General features: G+C 46.0%; 1 protein-coding gene across 1 annotated transcript in view; it reads left to right on the top strand.

Annotated features, from left to right (window-relative positions):
* NLRP5 (NLR family pyrin domain containing 5) overlaps positions 1-22,198 on the top strand; it is a 50,870-nt gene that overhangs the window by 6,000 nt on the left and 22,672 nt on the right. The window contains 6 exon segments of the mRNA XM_030821798.1: positions 6,729-6,785; positions 7,764-7,820; positions 8,796-8,852; positions 13,384-14,980; positions 19,075-19,245; positions 20,005-20,172. Of these exon segments, the coding sequence (XP_030677658.1) occupies positions 6,729-6,785; positions 7,764-7,820; positions 8,796-8,852; positions 13,384-14,980; positions 19,075-19,245; positions 20,005-20,172 (2,107 nt within the window).

The raw sequence follows: 22,198 nt of genomic DNA, 5'->3' as shown, positions 1-22,198 counted from the left end.
AGTCTGCATCTCTAGGTGGTACGACCATGACTTCTGATAGTCCAGTGTTCTTTCTAGTCTAACTACCCTACCATTAGCTGACTGGATGGGTTCTGAGGATCTGGTAATTCTGGTCTTTCTCTTTCCAAGTTAAAGAGTTCTGTGGCCTGGGGCCAGGCCAGTGGCTCACTCCTGTAATCCCAGCAGTTTGGGAGGCCAAGGTGGGTGGATCACCTGGGGTCAGGAGTTCAAGACCAGCCTGGCCAACATGGTGAAACCTCGTCTCTACTAAAAATACAAAAAAATAGCCAGACGTGGTGGTGGGTGCCTGTAATCCCAGCTACTTGGGAGGTGGAGGCAGGAGAATCACTTGGACCCAGGAGGCAGAGGTTGCAGTGAGCCGAGATCACACCACTGCACTCCAGCCTGGGTGACAGAACAAGACTCCATCCAAAAAAAAAAAAGTTCTGTGGTCTTCAGGCTTTGTTATAACTTGAGGACTTCCCGTCTTCAGTTTGGGTAACCTTATGACCCTACTATGACAAGCTCCTCCCAATAACCCAGTTGGGAGACTTTGGTGGAAAGAACCAGATAGCATGAAACCAGATTCAATACAATTCCCCAAACATTTGAGCACTGACCTCGTGCCAGCCACTGCTCTGCATATTTACAATACATCATTGGCCGAAGCACACGTGTTCGTGAAATTCACATGTTGTGGGACAGGAAAGACAAACCAAAAAACTAAGATGACACCAGGGAAGGCAAAACACACAGGGAGAAAGGCAGGCTGCCTAGACACCATGAATTCTCCGCTGCTACCTGCGCCACCACCATCTTGCTCAGCTCCCAGCAGCCACTGTTGACCGTGAAACCTAACCTGGTTTGGAAGGGGTTGAAACCAACCTCATTTTGATGGAGCTTTGCTCAGGCTGTGGGTGGGAAAGAACTCTTCAAAGCTAACATCTGAGTAACTGGCATCTGAGTCAGAGGCTCTGAGTCCCTAAGGTTCTACATTGCTCACAGTTTGTCAATCTAGGCTTCACCAGGTGAGTGACGTGTTATCCTTCATGTGATAAAACTGCATCTCAGAGGTTTTATAAGTTACTGAATGGTGGCTTAGAGCATAAAATAAACACACAGACTAACCTTGATAGTAGGACTGAAACAAACCTGACAAAAGCCGGGGGTCTTGCCATCAGCCACGTTAGGAGATCCCTCTGAGCTGCTCCTGGACATGAGAACTACCACTTCTCGAGACCACGTGGATCACGCACTGTGCCAGTACTTGAGCTCTTGCTTCTCAATCCTATGTGGTACTGACTGTCGTTAGTTGTCCAGTGATACCCAGAAGCGCAATGGCACACCAAAATCTCACATGGTTAAATTGAGGCAAGGTGGGCTTGTGCCAGAAAGACTTGACTGCAGGTGTTATCCATGTACAAAGATGAAGGCCATCAGAGACACTCTACCCTCAAGGAGCTTACATCATAGGGGATCACAGGCCTTCATCATTGCTCCTAATTGGCTGGGTATGGAAAGGTGTCCCTCAAAGGCTGGGAGCAGTGGCTCATGCCTATAATCCCAGCACTTTGGGAGGCCGAGGTGGGTGGATCACCTGAGGTTGGGAGCTCGAGACCAGTCTGACCAACATGGAGAAACCCCATCTCTACTAAAAATACAGAAAAAAAAAAACTAGCCAGGCATGGTGGCACGTGCCCATAATCCTAGCTACTCAAGAGGCTGAGGCAGGGAATCACTTGAACCCAGGAGGTGTAGAGATTGTGGTGAGCCACTGCACTCCAGCCTGGGACACAAGAGCTTAACTCCATCTCAAGAAAAAAAAAAAAAAAGAAAGGTGTCCCTTGAAACTAAGCCAACCCAACAAATGCAGTTGTTTTTTATCGAGCTATAGAATCAAATGCGGTATATGTATACAATAGTATATTATTTGGCATAAAAAGGAATGATGTGGCTGGACACGGTGACTCATACCTGTAATCCCAGCACTTTGGGAGGCTGAGGCAGGCAGATTGCTCGAACTCAGGAGTTTGAGACCAACCTGGGCAATGTAGCAAGACCCCACGTCTACCAAAAAATAATAAAATTAGCTGAGTGTGGGAGTGCGCACGTATGGTCCCAGCTACTTGGGAGGTTGAGGCAGGAGGATTGCTTGAGTCCAGGGGGTTGAGGCTGCATTGAGCCATGATTGTGCCACTGCACTTCAGCCCGGGTGATAAAATGAGACTGTGTCTTAAAAAAAATATATATATATATATATACATACACACTAATGTATGCTGCAAGATGGATGGACCTTGAAGACAGTAGGCTAAGTGAAGGAAACCCCTCACAAAAGGATATATATTGAATGATTCCATTCATATAAAATGTCTAGAATTGGACAATCCATTTAAATACTAGAAGCAGATTAGTGGTTGCCTAGGGCTGGGGCGAATGGGGAAACGTAGAGGGTGAGGACTAAGAGGGCAGGGTTTTTCTCTTTGAGGGTGATTAAAACGTTCTAAAATTGTAGTGACGGTTACAATCTGAATATTCTGTCATGATTGCACACTTTCAATGGGTGAATTGTGTGATTTGTGAAATTTATTTCTATAAATCTATTACAAAACTCTAGAGAAGACAATAAGATACATCCATCCGAAGTCAGCATCGTACATATGATGATTCCAAAGCCCAGAGAGACGGATTTGCCCAAGAAAGATCAGCCAACGGCCTGATTTTTTTTTTTCTTTCCAGACTGAGATGTCATCTTCGTGTTAGATCTTTTTTCTTTTCCTATTTCTTTTTTTTCTTTCCCCCCCAGAGTCTCGCTCTGTCACTCAGGCTGGAGTGCAATGGCTTGATATTGGTTCACTGCAACCTCTGCCTCCCAGGTTCAAGCGATTCTCCTCTCTCAGCCTCCCAAGTAGCTGGGATTATAGACACACGCCACCACGCCTGGCTAATTTTTGTATTTTTGGTAGAGATGGGGTTTTACCATATTGGTCAGGCTGGCCTAGTACTCCTGACCTCAGGTGATCCACCCACCTCGGCCTCCCAAAGTGCTAGGATTACAGGCATGAGCCACCACACCCAGCCTAGATCTTATAAATTTTATGTAACTTCAGATTCTTTCATCTCTTACGTGGCGAATCTATTTAGTCTAATAGATTGAATGTATTATGATGCTCAAGGCATAGTGGCTGCTTGCTTTTTTTTTTTTTTCTTTTTTGAGACGGAGTCTTGCTCTGTTGCCCAGGCTGGAGTGCAGTGGTGTGATCTCGGCTCACTGCAAGCTCTGCCTCCCGGGTTCATGCTATTCTACCGCCTCAGCCTCTCGAGTAGCTGGGACTACAGGCGCCAGACACCACACCCAGCTAATTTTTTGTATTTTTAGTAGAGACGGGGTTTCACCATGTTGGCCAGGCTGCTTTAGAACTCCTCACTCGTGATCCTCCTGCCTTGGCCTCCCAAAGTGCTGAGATATTACAGATATGAGCCACCGTGCCTGGCCTTTTTTTTTTTTTTCCAGATAACTCGATGCAGGTTTACGTATCATAAAATCTTCAGAATACAATTCAAAAATGTATAAACATGAAACTATCATCATAATCCAGTCTTAGGACATTTCCATAACCCCCCAAAACAATCCTTCAGCAGAGACAGCAAGGGGGAGAAAACTGGCCTGTCTTATTTTTGCATAATTTGGAATGATCTTACGATTTATTTTCCCAGAACCTGTTGCTGTAATGAATGACACTTACAGACTTCTTTCAAGTGTTAAACTGCTGTTGCTTTCCTGGAGTATCTGTGACATAAGCACTATTACATACCTTTGATACACTTCTGATACAGTTTGCTGATTAGTCACTTCGAATTTGGCATTTGTGTTTGAGTGAACTGGTCTGTAATCTCTTCATATACTTTCCTTGCTTTTTTAAAGTTGAGAGAAAATTCACATATCATAAAATTCATCTTAATACAATTCAGTGTTTTATTGTATTAACAAAATTGTGTAACCATCACTGCTATCTAATTTCAGGAAATTTTCATCACCCCAGAAAACCACATACCTATTAGCCATCATTCCCCCATACCCAGCCCCTGGAAACCAGTCACCCACTTTGTGTCTGTGAATTTTGCCTTTTCTGGACTTTCCATATAAATGAAACCAGACATTTTATCGTATTGTGTGACTGGCTTTCTTCATTTAACATAATGTTTTTGTTTTGAGACGGAGTCTCGCTCTGTCATCCAGGCTGGAGTGCAGTGGTGCGATCTCAGCTTACTGCAACCTCTGCCTCCTGGGTTCACACCATTCTCCTACCTCAGCCTCTCGAGTAGCTGGGACTACAGGTGCCCGCCACCATGCCCGGCTAATTTTTTGTATTTTCAGTAGAGACGGGGTTTCACTGTGTTAGCCAGGGTGGTCTTGATCTCCTGACCTCGTGATCCGCCCACCTCGGCCTCCCAAAGTGCTGGGATTACAGGCGTGAGCCACCGTGTCCAGCCAAAAGCCTTTTCATTTCTTTAAGGTTGTTAGCTGTGATCCTTTTTCATTCCTGACTCCAGTAATTTTAGCCGTCTCTTTTTTTTCTTGGTCTGGCTAAAGGTTTGTCAATTTTGTTCTTCTCAAAGAACAAACTGCTAGGTTTATTTTCTCTATTGTATTTCCATTCTGTATTTTGTTTACTTCTGTTCTTTATTCCCTTTCTCTGCCCATTTTGGGGTTAGTTTGCTCCTCACTAATCCCAAAGGGGGTTCTTTCCTACTTTAAGGTGGGAAGTTATATTATATTTCAGATCTTTCTTAGGCATTTATGGCTATAAATTTTCCTTTATGCACAGCTCTACCTATACGCTGTAAATATTGCTGTTTTGTTTCCACTCATTTCAAAGTATTTAATTCCCTTTTGTTTCCCCTTTGACCTACTGAGGATCGTGTGGCTTCACTTCCATATATTTGGAAATTTTCAAATTTTCTGACTGATTTCTAATCTTATTTCATTGCGTTAAGAGAGCATACTTTGTGTAATTTCAAGGCACATCAACTTGAAACACGTTTTATGCCTGATATATCTATCTTGGAGAAGGTCTGTTTGCAGTTGAGAAGGGCATGTTTTCTGCTGTTGGGTGGAGCGTTCATTTGATACCTGCCTTCACTGTTTTCCGTATCGGTAAATAGCATCACTGTATGCCTGGTCATTTACACCAAAAGCTTAATCATATTTTTTGTTTGTTTGTTTGGTTTTGAGATGGAGTCTCACTCTGTCTCCCAGGATGGAGTGCAGTCACACAATCTTAGCTCACTGCAACCTCCACCTCCCAGGTTTAAGCAGTTCTCGTGCCTCGACTTCCTGAGTAGCTGTATTTTTTTAATATTTATTTTCTCCACCTTATATCTAGCAAATCAGAAGATCATATGGTCTCTACCTGTAATATATGACCCATTTTTACATAGTTCTTCCCATCTGCTGTATTTAAAGGCATTTCATTTGCGTCTCAAACACAATCCACTTTTACATACAAGCAATTTTTCATACAATAACCAAGGCGATCTAAAAATTTACACCTGTAACTTTACTCCCATGCTTAAAAATCCTTAAATGGTTTTTATTCTGTTTGTGATTTTTAAAAATCTATAATTTTTCTCTAATTGACAAGACAAAGACCACCCTAATGATTATTCTTTAAAATGGCAAATCTATTCTCATATATCCTAAGATGAATTTGTATTTAGCCTCACATGGTAACTATTTCCTGATAAATATATATAAGTGGTTATTCTCAGTCAGTGGTAGCTACTGTATGCCAGAGGCTGTGTTATTACTCTACTAAATCATCTCCACAGCAACTCAACAACATAGGAACAATTTCTTTGCTTTTGTAGATGAACATACAGAAACATGTAACATCAGTAACTTGATGAAGATCTTACAAGTAGTTTATGACAACTCACATTTGAGTCCTGTGTCTAATTCAAATCCTTAATTCTTTTTTTAAGAGAGAGAGTTTTGCTGTATTGCTGGGACTACAACGCAGTGGCTATCCACAAGCACGACTGTCGCGCATTACAGCCTCAAACTGCTGGACTCAAGTGATTCTCCTGCCTCAGCCTCCCAAGTAGCTGGGACTACAGGCATGTACCACAACATCTGGCTCGAAGATGCTAAGATCCTTAATTCTTAACTGTAGGTTTTACCCCTCATTTAATTTTTGTATTCTTATTTTTTATTTTTATTTTTTGGAGTGCAGTGGCATGATCTCAGCTTACTGCAACCTCCGCCTCCCAGGTTCAAGTGATTCTCCTGCCTCAGCCTCCTGAGTAGCTGGGATTACAGGCACGGGCCACCATGCCTGGCTAATTTTTGTATTTTTTAGTAGAGATGGGGTTTCATCATATTGGTCAGGCTGGTCTCGAACCTCTGACCTCTGGTGATCTGCCTGCCTCAGCCTCCCAAAGTGCTGGGATTACAGGCGTGAACCACCACGCCCAACCTACCCTTCATTTTAATAACTTGTGCGAGGCTCTCCAAGGAGAAATGAGCCTGGGACCCTCACCCTCAAGCTTTGAATTAGTGCTCATTGTACTAGTGCACTCTGTCTTCTAACTGAGCCAGTGGTCGCCATGTTTTCAACTGGCCAGAAAATTAAATATGGCATGACTAAGCTTATCTTGGGGGGTGTCTGACATCTCTGACTTGAATAATAAACACAAGTATGTTGGAATTCATTCTTCTTTTGCAGAAATTTCACAAGCTATGGAACAAGAAGGTGCCACAGCAGCAGAGACAGAAGAACAAGGTGAGGAAAATAGATTTATTCCTTGGTTGCCCTCCTGGAAAAAAGCTGGGTGAAAGAAGTGTAAGTAGTTTAGATTTCAAGGGTATGTAGTTCAGATTGCCTTTCTTCATTCTGATTTGTCTCTGGTGTCAACCCCTTCCCTTCAAGCTCTTGATCAGTACCATGGATAGAGCTACACAAGTTCACTGTGGTTATCTACAGTCAGATACTATGAAGACAAAATTCTAAAGAACCCATAATTCTAGGGGACTCGAATCAATCACAACTTTCTGTGATGGATGCTAAACATATGGCCAAGAGTAGTCAAATGCTTTCTTCAAACTTAAGTGGCAGTAATTATTTTCGTAATTCCTTCTATCAACTAATATGTACATGAATACCTGCCACTGAAGAATTGTGCTGGAATTACAGTGGTAAGAAAAACATGTCTTGCCTTCATGGCATTTTTTTTTTTTGAGAAGGAGTCTTGCTGTGTCACCCAAGCTGGAGTGCAGTGGCACGATCTTGGCTCAGTGCAACCTCTGCCTCACAGGTTCAAGCGATTCTTCTGCCTCAGCCTTCTGAGTAGCTGGGATTACAGGCACCTGCCACCGTGCGCAGCTAATTTTTGTATTTTTAATAGAGATGGGGTTTCACCATATTGGCCAGGCCAGTCTCGAACTCCTGACCTCGTGATCTGCCCACCTCGGCCTCCCAAAGTGCTGGGATAACAGGCAAGAGCCACCACACCCTACCTACCCTTCATTTTAATAACTTGTGCGAGGCTCTCCAAGGAGAAATGAGCCTGGGACCCTCACCCTCAAGCTTTGAATTAGTGCTCATTGTACTAGTGCACTCTGTCTTCTAGCTGAGCCAGTGGTCGCCATGTTTTCAACTGGCCAGAAAATTAAATATGGCATGACTAAGCTTACCTTGGGGGTGTCTGACATCTCTGACTTGAATGATAAACACAAGTATGTTGGAATTCTTCTTTTGCAGAAATTTCACAAGCTATGGAACAAGAAGGTGCCACAGCAGCAGAGACAGAAGAACAAGGTGAGGAAAATAGATTTATTCCTTGGTTGCCCTCTTGGAAGAAAGTTGGGTGAAAGAAGTGTGGGTAGTTTAGATTGGGGTATGTAGTTTAGATTTCCTTTCTTCATTCTGATTTGTCTCTGGTGTCAACCCCTTCCCTTCAAACTGTTGATCAGTACCATGGATAGAGCTACACAAGTTTACTGTGGTTATCTACAGTCAGATACTATGAAGACAAAATTCTAAAGAACCCATAATTCTAGGGGACTCAAATCAATCACAACTTTGATGGATGCTAAACATCTGACCAAGAGTAGTGAAGTTCTTTCTTCAAACTTAAGTAGCAGTAATTATTTTTGTAATTCCTTCTATCAACTAATATGTACATGAATACCTGCCATTGAAGAATTGTGCTGGAATCACAGTGGCAAGCAAAACATGTTTTGCCTTCGTGGCATTTTTTTTTTTGAGAAGGAGTCTCGCTGTGTCACCCAAGCTGGAGTGTAGTGGCATGATCTCGGCTCAGTGCAACCTCTGCCTCCCGGGTTCAAGCGATTCTTCTGCCTCAGCCTCCCGAGTAGCTGGGATTACAGGCACCTGCCACCGTGCCCTGCTAATTTTTGTATTTTTAATAGAGATGGGGTTTCACCATATTGGCCAGGCCAGTCTCGAACTCCTGACCTCATGATCTGCCCACCTCGGCCTCCCAAAGTGCTGGGATAACAGGCAAGAGCCACCACACCCTACCTACCCTTCATTTTAATAACTTGTACAAGGCTCTCCAAGGAGAAATGAGCCTGGGACCCTCACCCTCAAGCTTTGAATTAGTGCTCATTGTACTAGTGCACTCTGTCTTCTAGCTGAGCCAGTGGTTGCCATGTTTTCAACTGGCCAGAAAATTAAATATGGCATGACTAAGCTTATCTTGGGGGGTGTCTGACATCTCTGACTTGAGTAATAAACACAAGTATGTTGGAATTCATTCTTCTTTTGCAGAAATTTCACAAGCTATGGAACAAGAAGGTGCCACAGCAGCAGAGACAGAAGAACAAGGTGAGGAAAATAGATTTATTCCTTGGTTGCCCTCTTGGAAGAAAGCTGGGTGGAAGAAGTGTAAGTAGTTTAGATTTCCTTTCTTCATTCTGATTTGTCTCTGGTGTCAACCCCTTCCCTTCAAGCTCTTGATCAGTACCATGGATAGAGCTATGCACGTTTACTGTGATTATCTACAGTCAGATACTATGAAAATTCTAAAGAACCCATAATTCTAGGGGACTCGAATCAATCACAGCTTTGTTTGTTGGATGCTAAACATATGACCAAGAGTAGTCAAGTGTTTTCTTCAAACTTAAGTGGCAGAAATTATTTTTGTAATTCCTTCCATCAACTAATATGTACATGAATACTTGCCATTGAAGAATTGTGCTGGAATTACAGTGGTAAGAAAAACATGTCTTGCTTTCATGGCTTTTTTTTTTTTTTTTTTTTTTTTTTTTTTTTTTTTTTTTTTTGAGAAGGAGTCTCGCTCTGTGGACCAGGCTTGAGTGCAGTGGCACAATCTCAGCTCACTGAAACGTCTGCCTCCTGGGTTCAAGCAATTCTTCTGCCTCAGCCTCCCGAGTAGCTGGAATTACAGGCATGCCACCACGCCTGGCTAATTTTTGTATTTTTAGTAGAGATGGGGTTTCACCATATTGGCCAGGTCGGTCTCGCACTCCTGACCTCGTGATCTGCCCACCTCAGCCTCCCAAAGTGCTGAGATTACAGGCATTTGCCACTGTGCCCAGCCGCCTTCATGGCATTTATCGTCCAGACTTACACATTAGCGAAATCATATGGAGTGAAGATGAGTCTAAAGTGCTATAACTTTGCAGGATGATGATTAAACAGCCAAGGATGTAAGAGCAGGTTTCCCTGAGAAACTGTTGATTGAGGCTTTTTCGTTGAGATATAATTAGGATTTTATATACCATAAAGTTGACCCTCCTGAAGTATATGATTCAATTATTTTTAGTCTATTCAGTTATCCAACTGTCATCACTAATTCCAAAACATTTTTTTCTCCCAAAAAGAAACCCCATACGCATTTGCAGTCACCAATTTCCTCTCCCTCAAAACTCTGGACAACCACTAATCTACTTTGTGTCTCTAAACTCTCCAATTCCAGATCGGTCATGTAGATGGAATCATATGATACCTAGTTTTCCGTGACTGGCGTCTTTCACTTGGCATAATATTCCAAAGCCCGTGTTGCAGTGTGTATGGGCACTTCGTTTTTGTTGCTGAATAATATTCCATTGTATGGAAAGACCCCATTTTCTTCATCTGTTGTTCAGTTTGTGGGAATTTGGCTTTTTTCTCCCTTTGGGGCTGTTAACAGTGCTCCGTGAACACTTGCGTCCTAGAAGGCAGTGATGGAAAGAAGTGACTTGACTAGCATGAGATATTCAAGATATGAAGCTAACTGGAATTGGTGATTGGCAGAGTTCTGAAAAAAGGGGCTCTGGGAATTGCTCTGACCTTCCTTCTGGAACGATCTGGTGGGTGGTGATGCCAGGAGCCAATGACTAACATTTTGAGCTCTGAGACAGCTTCAAGCTGGGCTATTATCCCACCTATGCAATATAATGTCAATCCTATGTGAGCTACGTAATCATTCACTCAACCAATATTTGAAAAACTAATGGTTGCCAGTGTTGTCAACTTTAAATTGGGATGAATAATATACACAAATATTGGTGACATTTTTAGAATAGTTACTCTGGTCTAGGCACTGTTCTCCACATTTTGATTGTCAAGACACCTTCATGCTAACCTAGTAAGGGGAGATACTCACACTTTCCACTCCACCCCCTTTTTCAAACAGGGTCTTGCCCTGTCACCCAGGCTGAAGTACAGTGGCACAATCACAGCTCACTGCAGCCCCTAACTCCTGGGCTGAAGCAATCCTCCTGCCTCAGCCTCCTAAGTAGCTGGAAATTAGGCATATGCTACAACATCTGGCTAATTTTCATATTTGTTATAGAAAGGGGGGATGGGGTCTCGCTATGTTGCCCAGGCTCGTCTTGAACTCCTGGCCTCAAGTGATCTGCCCATCTCAGCATCCCAATGCACTAGGATTACAGGGATGAGCCGCTATGCCCAGCCAATATCCCTATTATGGAAATGAACAAATTACCATATACAGGATTAATGGGAAGCTACAATTAAATTTATGTAAAACAAGAAAAACAATGAGCTCAGCATCTGCTCCAAAGTAGGGTCACAAACACAACCTTGTTTTCTTGTTATCACTTAGAAAAAGCCTATGAGAGAGTATTTTTGGTTAGAAGTAAAAGATGAGGTTTTTTGTTTTTTGTTTTGAGACTGAGTTTAGCTCTTGTTGTCCAGGCTGGAGTGCAATGGTGTGATCTCGGCTCACTGCAACCTCCGCCTCCCAGGTTCAAGCGATTCTCCTGCCTCAGCCTCTCAAGTAGCTGGGATTACAGGCATGCGCCACCATACCCAGCTAATTTTGTATTTTTAGTAGAGACGGGGTTTCTCCATGTTGGTCAGGCTGGTCTTGAACTCCTAACCTCAGGTGATCCACCTGCCTCGGCCTCCCAAAGTGCTGGGATTACAGGCGTGAACCACTGCACCCAGCGAGACAAAAGATGAGTTTTTGATGCTTTGAATTTGCGGTCCTGTGACCCCTTAAGGGGCGAGTTAGACACATGAGTCTGGAATTTTAGGAAAGAAGCCCTCAAGGAGAGGATTGGAACCCTGAGTGTAGACGTGATAATTAAATTCATAGAAAAAGAGGTGTTTGAGGAAGAACCGAAGGAGGCCTGAGTTTAAACGCAGACTGTCTTCCTGGGGTTTCCCTCCCTCTGTAAAAACCTACATTCCAGTGGCACAGCCAGTCCTCTGAGGACAACAGGGTCAGTCTGAGCTCAGCAAATAGAGGCTCCAATCTTAAGGTGTCCTTCCCGTGGTTTTAACACGGGTCTGTTAATGGCTTCCCCTGACGTGGATGACAGACGGCCCTCCGTTTCCATGGGTTCTGTGTCCATGGATTCAACTTAACCATCGATCAAAAATATTCAGGAAAACTCCACAAAGTTCCAAAAAGCAAAACCCGAACTTGCCACATGCCAAGCAGTGCGTCGAGTCCACACAAATGAAGCGAAGGGTAGGCATCGTGTTAGATATTATAAGCAGCCTAGAGATGTCTTGAACTACGTGGGAGGATGCGCGTAGGCTATTTGCAGTTACACCATCTTATATCAGGGACTTGAGTATCTGGAGATTTTGGTATCATTTGGGAATATCCTGGAACCCATCCTGGACAGATTCAGAGGATACAACTACAATGAAGTGTAATTTCTAGAATTTTTATGTGGAGACTTTGCATACAGTTAGTAATTGTATTACACATTTGTGCAGAGAGACTCTTGCTGCCTTTTTAAAGTAAATGGTAGTACCAGTAAACTTAAGGTCCCAGGATATGAATCTTTTTCATGTTCATTGAGTACCTATCAGATATCAGAGGCTGAAGAGGCTGGAAGTATTGAGGCAAAAAGACAAGGTATTTTTCTCATGGAGCTTACATTATAAGCTAGGGGCTGACAAAAACTAAATGCATAAAAGAATTGAAGTTTGTGATAAATGTCAGGTGGTATAAAATAATTATAGTTTGTGCTAAGTTTCATTTTTTCACATTTTCAGGCCCTGTGCTAATGTTGAATGCATATTCTTAAATCTTTATCAGGTGGGCCGGGCACAGTGGCTCACGCCTATGATCCGAGCACTTTGGGAGGCCGAAGTGGGCGGATCACTTGAGGTCAGGAGTTCGACACCAGCCTGGCCAACATGGTGAAACCTCATCTCTGCTAAAAAAAAAAATATATATATATATGTATATACACATTCAAATTCAGATTGGCTTCAGCTGGGCACAGTGGCTCATGCCTGTAATCCCAGCACTTTGGGAGGCCGAGGTGGGCAGATCACGAGGTCAGGAGATCGAGACCATCCTGGCTAACATGGTGAAACCCCATCTCTACTAAAAATACAGAAAATTAGCTGGGTGTGGTGGCGGGCGCCTGTAGTCCCAACTACTCGGGAGGTTGAGGCAGGAGAATGGGGTGAACCCCAGGAGGCGGAGCTTGCAGTGAGCCGAGATTGTGCCACTGCACTCCAGCCTGGGCAACAGAGCAAGACTCTGTCTCAAAAAAAAAAAAAAATCAGACTGGCTTCAAATTTTGTTTCCTGATTTATTTTTATTTTGAGATGGACTCTTGCTCTGTCACCAGGCTAGAGTGCAGTGGTGTAATCTCAGCTCACTGCAACCTCCAGCTCCTGGGTTCAAGCGATTCTCCTGCCTCAGCCTCCTGAGTAGCTGGGACTACAGGTGCCCACCACCATGCCTAGCTAATTTTTGTATTTATTAGAGACGGGACTTTGCCATGTTGACCAGGCTGGTCTCAAACTCCTGACCTCAGGTGATATACCCATCTCAACCTCCCAAAGTGCTGGGATGACAGGTACGAGCCACCGTGCCTGGTCTGTTTCCTGATTTTCATTCTACCCTCTCTGACCTCAGGCCTTGGAGGTGACAAATGGGACTACAAGAATCACGTGATGACCAAATTCGCTGAGAAGGAGGATGTACGTCGTAGTTTTGAAAAAACTTCTGCTGACTGGCCAGAAATGCAAACGTTGGCTGGTGCTTTTAATTCAGACCAGTGGGGCTTCCGGCCTCACACGGTGGTTCTGCATGGAAAGTCAGGAATTGGGAAGTCGGCTCTGGTCAGAAGGATCGTGCTGCGCTGGGCGCAAGGTGGACTGTACCAGGGAATGTTCTCCTACGTCTTCTTCCTCCCCGTTAGAGAGATGCAGCGGAAGAAGGAGAGCAGTGTCACAGAGTTCATCTCCAGGGAGTGGCCAGACTCCCAGGCCCCAGTGACGGAGATCATGTCCCGACCAGAGAGGCTGCTGTTCATCATTGACGGTTTCGATGACCTGGGCTCTGTCCTCAACAATGACACGAAGCTCTGCAAAGACTGGGCTGAGAAGCAGCCCCCATTCATCCTCCTACGCAGTCTGCTGAGGAAAGTCCTGCTCCCTGAGTCCTTCCTGATCGTCACCGTCAGAGACGTGGGCATAGAGAAGCTCAAGTCGGAGGTCGTGTCTCCCCGTTACCTGTTAGTTAGAGGAATCTCTGCGGAACAAAGAATGCACCTGCTCCTTGAGCGCGGGATCGGTGAGCATCAGAAGACGCAAGGGTTGCGTGTGATAATGAACAACCGTAAGCTGTTCGACCAGTGCCAGGTCCCCGCCGTGGGCTCTCTGATCTGCGTGGCTCTGCAGCTGCAGGACGTGGTGGGGGAGAACGTCGCCCCCTTCAACCAAACGCTCACAGGCTTGTACGCCGCTTTTGTGTTTCACCAGCTCACCCCTCGAGGCGTGGTCCGGCGCTGTCTCAATCTGGAGGAAAGAGTTGTCCTGAAGCGCTTCTGCCGTATGGCTGTGGAGGGAGTGTGGAATGGGAAGTCTGTGTTTGATGGTGACGACCTCATGGTTCAAGGACTCGGGGAGTCTGAGCTCCGTGCTCTGTTTCACATGAACATCCTTCTCCCAGACAGCCACTGTGAGGAGTGCTACACCTTCTTCCACCTCAGTCTCCAGGACTTCTGTGCCGCCTTGTACTACGTGTTAGAGGGGCTGGAAATCGAGCCGGCTCTCTGCCCTCTGTACGTTGAGAAGACAAAGAGGTCCATGGAGCTTAAACAAGCAGGCTTCCATATCCACTCGCTTTGGATGAAGCGTTTCTTGTTTGGCCTCGTGAGCGAAGACGTAAGGAGGCCACTGGAGGTCCTGCTGGGCTGTCCCGTTCCCCTGGGGGCAAAGCAGAAGCTTCTGCACTGGGTCTCTCTGTTGGGTCAGCAGCCTAACGCCACCGCCCCAGGAGATACCCTGGACGCCTTCCACTGTCTTTTCGAGACTCAAGACAGAGAGTTTGTTCGCTTGGCATTAAACGGCTTCCAAGAAGTGTGGCTTCCGATTAGCCAGAACCTGGACTTGATAGCAGCTTCCTTCTGCCTCCAGCACTGTCCGTATTTGCGGAAAATTCGGGTGGATGTCAAAGGGATCTTCCCAAGAGATGAGTCAGCTGAGGCGTGGCCTGTGGTTCCTCAGTGGTGAGTGCCCCAGGCAGATTTATCCTATGCCATGTGCTGAGCTCTGTGTCTCCACTGCTGGGACTTGACATGACTTCCAGGAACTTCAAGGTCCCAGATAATTCTTTCAGGATGAATGGCCCAGATGACGTCCAGCTGGCTAAAATGCCAGGACCCGAATCTGGCTCATTGTCCACACCTGGGAAAGGTCTTTCAAAATACAGGACCCCACCCAAGACTCGAAAGGAAAGGCTCTGGGGTTGAAACCCAGGAATATGTGGTTTATTTTATTATTTTGAGTCAGAGTCTCGCTCCGTCACCCAGGCTGGAGTGCAGTGGCACGATCTCAACTCACTGCAAACTCCACCTCCCAGGCTCAAGCGATTCTCCTGCCTCAGGCTACCGAGTAGCTGGGACTACAGGCGTGCACCACCATGCCCAGCTAATTTTTGTAATTTTAGTAGAGGGGATTTCGCCACGTCGGCCAGGCTGGTCTCAAACTCCTGACCTCAGGTGATCCACCTGCCTCAGCCTCCCAAAGTGCTGGGATTACAGGTGTGAGCAAGCCCCTCCCATCAATGTGACCGCTCAGGTTTGTGGACTGCTTATTTGGTGTGGGGTCCAGGGCCGTGCTGTCCAGTAGAGGGTTCTGTGATGGAAATATTCCACGTGCGTTGTCCAGTAGGGCGGCCACCAGCCTCGTCAGCCTGTTGAGCATCTGAAACGTGGTGAGTGAGACTGCGGAGGTGAAACTCATCTCACTCCATTTCAACTCATTTGTATTTTTTTCTTTTTTTGAGACAGAGTCTCGCTGTGTCACCAAGGCTGGAGTACAGCAGCATGATCTTTGCTCACAGCAACCTCTGCCTCCCGGATTCAAGCGATTCTCCTGACTCAGCCTCCCGGGTAACTGGGATTATAGGCAGCGCCACCATACCTGGCTAATTTTTGTATTTTTAGTAGAGACAGGGTTTTACCATGTTGGCCAGGCTGATCTCGAACTCCTGACCTCAGGTGAGCCACCCGCCTCGTCCTCCCAAAGTGCTGGGATTACAGGCATAAGCTGCTGTGCCCAGCCTCATTTGTATTTAAATAGTCACATGTAGCTGATGCTTACTGAATAGTGCAGGTCTAGAAAACACACTTTGCTGGACCGTCTCGATGTCATCCTCCTATGACCCAGAACACAGCAGTGAAGAATGTGGACAGGATTGGTAGATGAGGATTGCTTGAGACCAGGTTTTTGAGACCAGCCTGGGCAACAAAGTAAGACCCTGTCTGTGGACAGGCCGGGTGCCGTGGCTCATGCCTGTAATCCCAGCACTTTGGGAGGCTGAGGTGGGTGGATCACGAGGTCAGGAGTTTGAGACCAGCCTGGCCAACATAGTGAAACCCTGTCTCTACTAAAAATACAAAAATTAGCCAGGGAGTGGTGGCACGCGCCTGTAGTCCCAGCTACTCAGGAGGTTGAGGCAAAAGAATTGCCTGAACCCAGGAGGCAGAGGTTGCAGTGAGCCGAGATCATGCCACTGCACTCCAGCCTGGGCGTCAGAGTGAGACTCCATCTCAAAAAATAAAAAAATTATAAAGCATCAAATTATCACATGGGGCTGGGCGCGGTGGCTCACGCCTGTAATCCTAGCACTTTGGGAGGCTGAGGCAGGTGGATCACATTAGGCCAGGAGTTCGAGACCAGCCTGGCCAACATAGTGAAACCCCATCTCTGCTAAAAAATACAAAAATTAGCCGGGCATGGTGGTGGATACCTGTAATCCCAGCTACTCAGGAGGCTGAGGCAGGAGAATTGCTGGAACCCAGCGGGTGGAGGTTGCAGTGAGCCAAGATGGTACCACTGCACTCCATCCTGGGTGACAGAGTGAGACTCCATCTCAAAAAAAAAAAAAAAAAAAAAAAAACAATTCTCACATGGAAGAGGTCTGGCACAGCACCTGGTGTGTGCTGCAGCCTTGATAACATGGCAGTTACCCTTGGTTGGAAAACAATTAAGTACAAATGCTTGCTTTTTAGGAGGCGAGCTCATGTCAGTGCAGAAAGAAAGAACAGCTTGCCCTTTACCTTGTTCTTTCCACAGCCAAGGGGAGTCACAGCCTGGGCAATTTTCCTGTAGATTGGCTGAAAATGTGCACAGCCACAGGCTAAGCACTGAGATGGGAAATTTACATATCATAAAAAGTCACAGCTACTCGTGTTCACAGCTACCCTGTGCTATACTTCCCATTCACTTTTTTCGAGACAGAGTCTCGCTCTGTCACCCAGGCTGGAGTGCAGTGGCGTGATCTCGGCTCACTGCTACAACCTCCACCTCCTGGGTTCAAGCGATTCTCCTGCCTCGGCCTCCCTGGTAGCTGGACTACAGTTGCCCACCACCACACCCAGCTAACTTTTGTATTTTTAGTAGAGATGGCGTTTCACCATATTAGCCAGGCTGATCTTGAACTCCTGACCTTGTGATCCTCCCGCCTCGGCCTCCCAAAGTGCTGGGATGACAGGCGTGAGCCACCGCGCTTGGCCTCTATTTTTCTTTTATTCTTCGGGGCAAAGCTGTGAGGTTAGCTCCCTGTTCACAAACGTGGGAAGGTATACACTCAGACACGTGGGAAGGTATAAACTCAGACAGGAGATGATTGCCAGTGGATGGGAGACTAATTGCTCCGGTTTTTAGGTGTACGATATAATATTAACTACAGGCACGACATTGTACAACAGACCTCTAGAACTTTTTCATCTCACATCACTGACACTTCACGCCCATGGAACAATAACTCCATCTCCCCTGCTCCCCAGTACCCTGGCAGCCTCTGTTCTACTTTCTGCTATTTTAGATATTTCAAAGTAGAATCATGAGCTGAGTGTGTTGGTGGCTCACACCTGTCATCCCAGCACTTTGGGAGGCCAAGGTGGGTGGATCACTTGAGGTCAGGAGTTCAAGACCAGCCTGGCCAACATGGTGAAACCCTGTCTCTACTAAAAAATACAAAAACTAGCCAGGCATGGTGGTGGGCACCTGTAATCTCAGCTACTTGGGAGGCTGAGGCAGGAAAATCACTTGAACCTGGGAGGCGCAGGTTGCAGTGAGCCAAGATCATGCTACTGCGCTCCAGCCTGGGAAATAGAGACTCCATCTCCAAAAAAAAAAAGGTAGACTCATGCAGCATTTGTGCTTCTGTGACTGGTATAGCTCACCTAACATAATATCCTCCAGGTTCATCCACGCTGTCAAAAATGGCAGAATGTCCTCCTTTAATAGTCCATTAACGTATGTATCACGTGTTCTTGATGTGTTCGTCCATGGATGGACATGTAAGTTTTCCAGATCTGAGCTATTATGAAAATGCCAGTGAGCGTGGGAGACCAAATGCCTCTTCCACATCCTGATCTCAGTTCTTCCGGGTATATACCCAGACGTAGGATTGCTAGGTGGTACGGGTAGCTCTATTTTAATATTTTTTAGGAACCTCTGTACTGTTCTCCATAGCTGTTGCACAGTTTCACGTTCAAGTGGGGCTGGAATTGAAGCAAAGATCTGATGCAGGGCCGGGTGTGGTGGCTCACACCTGTAATTCCAGCACTTTGGGAGGCCGAGGCGGGGGTAGATCATGAGATCAGGAGTTCGAGACTGTCCTGGCCAACATGGTGAAACCCCATCTCTATTAAAAATGTAAAAATTAGCTGTGCATGGTGGCATGCGCCTGTAGTCCCAGCTACTCGGGAGGCTGAGGCAGGAGAATCGCTTGAACCCAGGAGGCAGAAGTTGCAGTGAGCTGAGGTCACGCCACTGCACTCCAGCCTGGGCGACGGAGCAAGACTCCATCTCAAAAAAAAAAAAAAAAAAAAAACAAAAAAAAAAACTGGTTCAGGAGCTAGCAGTTCCTAGTCATGCCTGCATACCCCCTCGGGTACTGATATATCTGGGAGGCAGGGTGGATGCAGGGCTAGTCATGCAAAGCGTGATGGAAGCTGCTACATTGCCTCAGAGGCTCTAAAGCCACCCCGGTCTCACCTGGATAGCTTGGTCCCTCTCCTCCACGTGTTGCCACGACTGCTCACGTTAAACTCCATCCCACGAGCCCGTGTTTCTATCCCCCCTGACATAGGATGTGGGGTAAGACCCTCATTGAGGAGCAGTGGGAAGATTTCTGCTCCGTGCTCGGCACCCACCCTCACCTGCGGCAGCTGGACCTGGGCAGCAGCATCCTGACAGAGCGGGCCATGAAGACCCTGTGTGCCAAGCTGAGGCATCACACCTGCAAGATACAGACTCTGATGTAAGGCTGCCCGCCCCCTACAAGAGAATCCCTTCCCATGACGCTATCCCAGCTCTCCTCTACCTCCTGAGAGAAGACCCATATGAAACCCCTCAAGTGCAGCCTGAGGGCATAAGTGCCACCAAAGGTGTAGGAACCAAGTTCCCAAAAGCACAGAGTGGGGAGTCGCTAAAGACCTTGTGATCGGCCGGGTGCGGTGGCTCACGCCTGTAATCCCAGCACTTTAGGAGGCCAAGGCGGGTGGATCACCTGAGGTCAGGGGTTCAAGACCAGCCTGGCCAACATGGTGAAACCCCATCTCCACTAAAAATACAAAAAAAATTAGCAGGGTGTGGTGGTACGTGCCTGTAATCCCAGCTACTTGGGAGGCTGAGGCAGGGGAATTGCTTGAACCAGGGAGGTGGAGGTTGCAGTGAGCCAAGATCGCACCACAGCATTCTAGCCTCAGTGACAGAGCGAGACTCCATCTTAAAAAAAAAACAAAAAAACCTTGTGATGATGTTACTGAAGCAGGCTCCTTGACACCAGGTTTGGACGGGTTTGGCTGGATTAAGCTCCCCAAGGCAGGGATTGGTAATACTGTTTCATACACTATTCCCAGTAGCTGGCCCATCACAGGCACTCAGGTATTCATTGCTTTAAAAGGAAATACAATTAATTAGAAATTTGCAAGTTAGAATGGGAGAAGGATGGGAAGGAAAAATGAGGATACAACTAAACGTCACCAGTGTTGAATGTGTCTCCCCTTCCCTATTGCAGGTTTAGAAATGCACAGATTACCCCTGGTCTGCAGCACCTCTGGAGAACCCTCATTGCCAACCGTAACCTAAGATTCCTCAACTTGGGAGGCACCCACCTGAAGGAAGAGGATGTAAGGATGGCGTGTGAAGCCTTAAAACACCCAAAATGTTTGTTGGAGTCTTTGAGGTACGTCTCTGGTAGGGCTTTTGCCTTGTGTTTCTTCATTTTTACTTGTGTTTGAAATTATTACAGAAAACGGCAAAAATTAAAGAGCTGCAAAGATGGAAAAGTTTTGGTGATGGATGGTGGTGACGGTTGCAGGAGTTGAGTGCCACTGAATTGCACACCTAAATAGTTAAAATAGTCCATTTTCGGTTATAAGTACTTTATCACAATTAAAAAAAAAAAACTCAAAGTTTCATTAAAAAAATTTTATGCAGAGGCAAGGTCTCATTTGGTTGCCCAGTCTGGTCTTGAACTCCTGGGCTCAGGTGGTCCTCCCCGCTTGGCCTCCCAGAGCACTGGGATTATAGGCGTGAGCCACCATACCCGGTGAGATTTTAATTGTATAGAGGTCAAATGTGCCCTTCTGGGCTGGGGGCGGTGGCTCATGCATGTAATCCCAGCACTTTGGGAGGCGGAGGCGGGCAGATCACTTGAGGTCAGGAGTTCAAGACCAGCCTGGCCAACATGGTGAAACTCCATCTCTACTAAAAATACAAAAATTAGCTTGGCGTGGCAGGCACCTGTAATCCCAGCTACTCAGGAGGCTGAGTCAGGAGAATCTCTTGAACCCGGAGGCGGAGGTTGCAGTGAGCTGAGACTGTGCCACTGCACTCTAGCCTGGGCAACAAGAGCAAAACTCTGTCTCAAATGAAGAAAAAAAAAAAAGTGTCCTTCTGGCAGTTTCTCCCAGTGGTTAATCTTACATACTATCACATAATATCAAAACTAGGAAACAGATCCTGGTACAGTGTGTGTACATTATTCTACAGTAGTTTATTACATCTAGGTTTGTGTAACGATCACAGTAACCAAGACGCTCTGTAGTCACACACGCCTCCCCAACTGCACCGTTCCTCATCCTCGTCCTCAGCAGCCACGTGTGTTTTCCATCTCTGTATAACCTTGTCATTTCAACAGTGCTCTTAAATCAGTGTGGTACATCATTGCCTGAGACTGGCTTTGGTCCATCAGCGCTTGAGATCCACCCAAGCAGTCATGTGTTACACATTTTCTTCCTTTCTGTTGGTGACAGCCATTCAGTGCTGTGGAGTACCACAGCTGGAGTGTTCACCTATCCAGGGACACGTTGGTTGGTTGGTTGGTTGGTCGGTCGGTCCCAGTTTGTGGCTCTTACTGTGGTTTGTAAGTCCTGGGAAGGTGGTTTTTTCATTAGATTAGCTTGGTCTAGAGATACAACTATTTAATGTTTATATAGTATTCTTTTTTTTTTTTTTTTTTGAGACTGAGTGTAGCTCAGGCTGGAGTGCAGTGGCACGATCTCAGCTCACTGCAACCTCCACCTCCCAGGTTCAGGGGATTCTCCTGCCTCAGCCTCCCAAGTAGCTGGGATTACAGGCACACACCACCACACCTGGCTAATTTTTGTATTTTTAGTAGAGATGGGGTTTCACCATGTTGGCCAGGCTGGTCTCGAACTCCTGACCTCAAGTGATCCACCCGCCGTGCCTTCCCAAATAAAGTATTCTGAGACAGACAAATACAAGCCCTGCTTTGAGCTTTGTTAGTTGGCACATCAACTAACATCGAAGAATAATAAGAAAGAAGAATTTGCTTTGCACCATGTGTGTGTTTGCCTGGCAGCCAGGGAATTGCACTTTAAGAAGATGTAACCCAGGGAAATTGGCCAAAGCATAGATCTTGTCTCAGGATGGAAATGCTGTGCCTGACATCATGTGGGGTTTATCTGGGAACAGATTGGAGGAAGCTGCATGCTCACTCTTTTGCTCACTCTCTGCACCACAAGTGCAGAGAGCTGGAGCTTAGATTCAAAGAATAAATAAGATACATGTTGTCGGAAAAGATGGATGGAGGCTATTTGGGGCCAAGGAAGGAAAAAGCATGAAGTCACTTAGGTCCAGTTTCTTGGAAGTCTAACGAATTTACCTACTCATAACTCATGGAGGCAGGAGTATTGCTTTCTTCTCTTCACTCCTGTGTTCCCAGGACCTAGAACTGCTCTATTCCT

This window comes from Nomascus leucogenys, chromosome 10 (genome assembly GCF_006542625.1).
Source record: "Nomascus leucogenys isolate Asia chromosome 10, Asia_NLE_v1, whole genome shotgun sequence".
Classification (NCBI taxonomy): Eukaryota; Metazoa; Chordata; class Mammalia; order Primates; family Hylobatidae; genus Nomascus; species Nomascus leucogenys.
This window is presented reverse-complemented; position numbering and strand designations above follow the sequence as displayed.